Below are 6,493 nucleotides of genomic sequence, written 5' to 3' on the forward strand. Positions count from 1 at the left end.
CAGTCTCGGCAACACTCGGTCGCAGTGGATCTTCTCCTTAGATCTGACGACAGATCTGGGTAACATCCCAGATCTGTGATCAGATCTTCCCCAGTCAACCCCACCGAACCTGATTTTAAAAAGCCGTAGGGTTGTTGCTCCTCGTTGATGAAAAAAAATCAGTCCCTGTTGATGAAAATCACGCTCCCACGATCGAAGGCTTTGATACCATGTAGAATGAGATGGGGTTGTACAGCCAACTGTGAGAGAGAGAGAGAGACGGCTGCACAATAGAACTCGTTAAATGAGATTAGGGCTTCTCTCTATATTAAATAGAGAGAGGCAAAACAGAAAAATTACATCTAAGTCCTTATGAAATTAATATTTCAGAAAACCTCTAATATATGAGAACTTAACCAAAAACCACCTATTCTCAACAAGAATCACACTTTTCATGACCGGACCAAACACATAGAGATGGATTGTCACTATGTTCGGGAGGCGTACCTCAAAGGAGTCATTGACCTTCCATATGTCACGTCAGAATATCAGTTGGCGGATTTTTTCACTAAAGCCTTGTGTGCTCCGCGCTTCAACTTCCTTCTTAGCAAACTCTCGGTCATCCTGCCCTAAGTTTGAGGAGAGGTGTTAAATTATGTAATTAATCATGTAATGTAATATATGTATTATATATATATAAGGTAATATATATATTAATATATATGTATATGTATCTACTTATTATATATATAAAATATATATTTCTATTTGTTTAGCCGTAGGGGTAGTTTAGTCTTTTCCACTGTTTTACGCACATTCACTTTTATGAATGTGATTGTAAATTAATTTTATTTTTTCTTTCTTTTTATTTTTTTATTTCTTTTTTTAAGTACCAAAAGGTACCTTGGGGGGGCCACTCAAATAGACGTTGGGCCCCTCCAACGGTCACATTTGTGACCGTTGGAGGGGCTCCAACGTCTATGAGTGGAGCCCCTCCAAGGCCCCTTTTGGTTGTTATAAATAGGAGCTCTCCCCTTTGTATTTTCTCATGGCTTTGAGTCAAAGCCCAAGTGCTCAATAAAGTGATTCCAATATTTTTTATGCCTTTGTGAGTTTTTGTGAGTTGTGCTTTTGTGCACAAGTGTTTTAAAGTGTTCTTATTGTGCATGTGTGCCGGATTTATTATCAAGAATATTAAGGTCTTGATCTTAGTATCTTGTTTGGAGATACTTTTACAATATCTACCATAGTCACCACTAGCTACCATTATATTGTAGTGATAATGATGGTCTCCTGCCACTAAGAGTAACTAGCTGAAACTCCCATATATTCCATCAGCTTGCGAACAAATTCTACAATTATTTCCCCAAACTATGAACAAAGATGAAGGATCCAATTGTTATTCTACATGGGATGAAAACCAAGTAAATAACTTTCTCCATTTAAAAGTAAGTGCCAGCACTTTGATTTAACAGTAACACAGAAAAGCTACAACCACAACTTAAAGAATGCTGAGGAGCAAATCACACACACACACACACAAAGGCGTAGCTGGGGGGGGGGCAGGACTTGGCTGTAGCCCAGTCCTGCAGTTAAAAAAAAAATTAAAGCCCAGTCCTGATTCCATATGAAATAGATTTTTATTCATTTTTGTAGCCCAGCCCAGCCCTGACTGCAGCAAATAGTTTGATTCGTCCATATGAAATAGATTTTTATTAATAATTGTAGCCATTTTTTATTTTATCTCAAAAAAAAAATCTGGGGGCGCTGCCCCCAACTATCACACAATTTTTTTTTCTACACCCCTGTTTGCCCCCCCTGCCCCCCTCACATGAATCCTAGCTACGCCACTGCACACACACACACACACACAGGTTCCTCTCTATTTCCATTTCTTCAATTGTGCTTTAAAGGCCATGTAGATTCCTAGTGCAATATACATGTTTAGTTCAAACATCACAACAAGCCCAAAATGGACGATCTAGAGACTCCTCCATTTTTTTTTAAATCCTTCCAACAAAAAATGATGATGTAAAGACCAAGTCAAGTGAATAGTTATTCACAATAAAATAAAAGAAGGGGTCATAAATGAAATCCTAGAACAGTTCATAACCATAGTTAATTGTTTTTTAATTCATAAAATGCCTTCTAACACTGAACCAATCGTAATTAAGTTAGGCTGGTTTAAACTTACCCTATGTCAGGTAGGTGAATTTGGTAAAAAATGTAAGCATTAAGGAGAATTACCAGCCATGGTTGTGAAGTATGTGGAACCAAACAAGAAACACTTATTTCATCTTTCACTTCGTCACTGGGCCTAGGAGCTTCATCACTACTTGTCTCCTTTTTTGCCTTGTGCCTGGGGCCTTCATCATCATGCTTCCCATTCTTTGCATTGTTTTCACTCTTTATTGACAACTTTACTTTCTTTCCTGTCCAAAATGAGAAGCGTTCTTAAGAGAACTGGTATATGGAAATATCTCAACAGTTTGTCTATTGTGAAACATGAAAGGAACAAATGCTGGAATCATGGCCAGCTACATGTAAACAAAATGCAACAAGTATCAGCGGGTCAACACTCAACAAAGTGTTTAATGGTGATACAAACTACATCAAACTTAGAGTCATCTTGTGAAGATTGCAGCATGCATCTCTTATCAAATATAACTAATGTCAATCTTGCATTAAGTGTCCATCAGTCCTATCAAATAAGATCTTTGCCAAACAAATTCTTCATCTTGGTCCCGCAGATCGGATATACAGAGTCCGACATGTTTTTTCCGGATATGGATCCTTTAAGTAAAATCCAAATGTGGATTCGGATTGGATTCAGATCTGTTCAATCGGATTACTTTTAGACTCGGGTCAGATTTGGATCAGCATTTTGATTCGGATCCAGAGGTGATCCAAACCAAAATCCGACCCGAATGCAGTTTTTACATATAAATAGCATGTTTTATTCTATTTTTTCCTGGTTCCAGTACTACCACATGGTATTTCGGTTTCAGATTCAAACTAACATCTTCGGATCTTAATCAGATCTGGATTCGGATCTACTTTGCATTTCTGATTCAGATTCAGATTTGACAGGATCAAGCCCGTTTGCACCACTAGTTATATAGAAAACTTTATAAGAATGACTGTATCTTTGTATCCACAGCGGTATCCATATGACACAGCCTAAGATAATACCAATGGATTGCTTTGTGAGTGACTACCAAGGGTTTACTATTGGGGGAGGGGGGGGGGGGGGGGCTGTTCCCAGGCAGGTCATTGTTAACAAAGGAAAAACCAAACAGGCATTTTTGAAATGAGCTCCAAGTATATCTAACAGTCACTTTGCATCAAATGTTCAAGTCTATCAATTATAACCAATCGTTAACTCATAAAACACATTAAATACTCATCAAATAGGTCACATACAACAACAACAACAACAAAACACATAATATCACTTTCCTAAGTCAAAGGAGTAGTCAGTCATTTACAGGCTTAACCTACAAACGCCCATGCACACACATGTGCACACAGACTTTCCTATATAGGAAGAGGACCATCCAGCCAAAAGAAGATTCAAAATCTACAAACAATGATGATTGGATGGCATTCCTTCTCTAATAAGATGTTTCAGATTATAATTTTTGATATTTAGAGGGTTTTCTAAAGCACTAAAAGTTAAGGGTCTATAATATTTTGTATTGAAAAAATTTAAATAAATTTTGAGCCATTTATTTTCACGTTTTGAAAAACATGTCTACATCTTGTAAAATCTCAATGCAAAGCATATCACAAATATATAATACCCAATCAAAAAAATGCTCAAACATGGGAAAAGAAAAACCGTTCGACCATCATTGGCGTGCATTGGTGGGTCAGGTTCTGCATCACCAGAGACATTCTTAGAAGGGCAAGACTTTTTAGCTTGCATTGGCACTGTTTTCACGCCATAGGTGCAGCCAGCACTCGAACCCCCGCTGCTGTACTTGCAACCACTGGTACAGCCCACCGCCCCATCTCTAGCAGCTCTCTTGCATAGCCTAACAGTATCTGTCTCATCAGACCCTTGAAATCTTTCTCTTTTACAAAGAACAGAGTCTTGGATTAATCTTTCTCCGACTATCCGACTGTGACCACTCATTGGAAAGCTCCTCTTCTCGCAGCAATTTCTCCCAAAAATCAGAACTTTGAAATGAGAACCGATGGTGTGTTTGAACCACAATAGATCTTTGGATGCAACTGAGTGGTCTCGCACGAATTCACTCCATCCTTGCTGGAAGGCCAAACGGCCATCGACTCTCGACAACCTTACGCTCCAAGGCTGACCGTTGGAGTCCTCTAGATGAGCGTTCTGATCGACTATGTCGTCGAGTCTATGACAAAACTGAGGAGGTATGAACTGCAAGGAAGCATAGACTATGGCTGTTATGTTGGTGAAATTAGCATGAAGAAGTGGGGAAATTTTTTATAATGTGATACATGGAGAAAGTAGCATTTTTTTTTCGAAAGAATTTATGCACACTGGCGTTGAACACCATTTTCTTTCTAGCAGTTTCACTCTTTTTGTGCCAATTAGAAATTTTAGTTTGATTAGAATCTTTTCTTTTCTTCAACCTGGTTATGTGAGAAACCATTTATATATTTGATATAAAATTTCTGCTTTTCAATTTTTATTTCTGATATTTAAAAATGCGAATATTTACTCCTATATATATATATATATATATTCAAGAAACTATTGAACAGGAAACCGTTCTTGCATGCTATCTGATCGAACTCAATCAAAGAAGATATTATTGGCTGAGTTTGCAGGTTGAGAAAGAAACCAAAGACGAGTGCAAAGAGCGACTTAAACACGAGGGAGAGAGAAAGAGAGAGCACCATACCAAGCAAGATGTAAAGTCTCCTAACATGATCTTGAAGAAGGAAAGGGGGTTGGGACCAACTTCTCTTTTCATGATGCACCCCACAGAAGGATTGCCACAGAAACAACCCTCCTCCCCGATACCTCCCCTCTACATGCACACACACCTACCATAATAAACTTGGAAGGTCACTGCTCTCGATAAAAGTGGGCATTGAATGCCTGTTGACTTCGTGCGTCACTCATCTAAAAATAGAAGCATGACTTCTCCATTAACCCAGGTGTAGTACTCCCCTTCCGTGCTCTAGTTGGGTGATTTGCCATTCAGCTCAGGTACCAATAAATGATTCACACATAAAGATTGAGAGCGACCTTCCAATCCTTTAATCAAAATTCAGGTGTTTACACTTGACCACTTCTTTTTAATGAGCTACATAAATTTAACCCCCTCTAAAAATAATGAAATTTTCTTTAGCCGGCTAAGTAGTGAAAACTTAAGTCGGGTGAAGGTACATCTTAGTTAGTTCTTGCTAAATCCTCTTAAATTGATGACATTGTATAGAATAACTATGTTTCAAATATCAGCCGTATTTGGGGAATGTTGATTTAGGCATCAATCTTAAACTGCTAGAATTTTAAAATTTGCAGCTTGAGCGCATACAGGCAAGTTTGATGCAATGTAATCGGTTGGATCAAGCCATCTCGAGATGAAAGGTAGGATGAATAGGGGCTGATCTTTGTGCATTCATAGCTCTATAACGCTCATTGCTTATGATGAATGAGACAAGTTGGCTGGTTGACTTTGTGAAGGAGATGCCTGTTCAACCAACCTTCTGGTCAACTTGTCTGGCCAAGACCATTTTCATCTGTTTTTTCTAGTTTCATCTTTCTGAAATATTGTGGAACATCAATGAGCTTTTTCAGCTTAGCATTGATTTTATTTTTTCATAAACTAGCTGGGGGATAACCCTTGGGGGATTCCGACCGAGACCCAGCCTGGATTAAGACATTGCAACCTAACTAGGGCTGGGAAATGAGATGAGATGGCTTGGCTTGTGTTCTGCTGCTCATTTGAACTCATGGAATGGGCTCAGCAGGACAACATGAATGCTTGGTGTTCAGATCAGCTCAGCTTATATAACTATATTTTTTATATATGTATGTATAGTTTAAATGGTTAAAGTGATTGGGTTCCAAGCAAAAGTTTAGAATTTGGCATTATTTCTCACAGATTTCAAACAATTATTTTGTAAATAAGCCAGTTTGAGTTTGGCTTAAGGGTGTTGGGTCCAGCCCAACACCTCATTAATGGTGTGGGGAAGTGGAATAAACACCCACTTCTCATTAATGTAGAAGTTGAAGGGTCCAGCCCTATCCCTCATTAATAGTGTGGGAAAGTGAAATAGCCACCCACTTCTCATTAATGCAGAAGAAGTTGAAGGGTCAGCTCTATCCCCTCATTAATGATGTGGGAAAGTGGAATAGTCACCTAACTCCCATTAATGCAGAAAGTTGAAGGGTTAAAACCCTTTTGGTTTTTGGAATGAGTCTAAAAGGCTCACTTCTAGAAGATTCATATCTAGAAGACTCTATGTTATCTATAAATAGGGGTGCAGAGGCTGTGTGCTTGAGGGAGAATGGTAGAGTGGTTGT

At 38.6% G+C, this 6,493-nt stretch overlaps 1 protein-coding gene across 3 annotated transcripts in view; it reads right to left on the reverse strand.

Annotated features, from left to right (window-relative positions):
• LOC149811783 (uncharacterized) overlaps positions 1 to 4,938 on the reverse strand; it is a 52,582-nt gene extending 47,644 nt beyond the window's left edge. Inside the window, exons 1-4 of one of the 3 annotated variants that reach the window (XM_089993663.1) lie at positions 4,863 to 4,938; positions 3,829 to 4,375; positions 2,227 to 2,411; positions 487 to 603 (exon numbers count right to left, since the gene is read on the reverse strand). In XM_089993663.1, coding sequence (XP_089849789.1) covers positions 520 to 603; positions 2,227 to 2,411; positions 3,829 to 4,375; positions 4,863 to 4,934 — 888 coding nt within the window. In that variant the 5' untranslated portion in view covers positions 4,935 to 4,938 and the 3' untranslated portion in view covers positions 487 to 519. Of the gene's footprint in view, positions 1 to 486; positions 609 to 2,226; positions 2,412 to 3,828; positions 4,376 to 4,862 lie in introns of all 3 variants that reach the window. The other 2 variants (XM_089993664.1, XM_089993665.1) reach the window with 2 other exon arrangements.
• Between the last annotated feature and the right edge of the window lie 1,555 nt (positions 4,939 to 6,493).

Source organism: Nuphar pumila, chromosome 17 (genome assembly GCF_984573655.1).
Source record: "Nuphar pumila chromosome 17, dmNupPumi1.hap1.1, whole genome shotgun sequence".
NCBI lineage: Eukaryota > Viridiplantae > Streptophyta > Magnoliopsida > Nymphaeales > Nymphaeaceae > Nuphar > Nuphar pumila.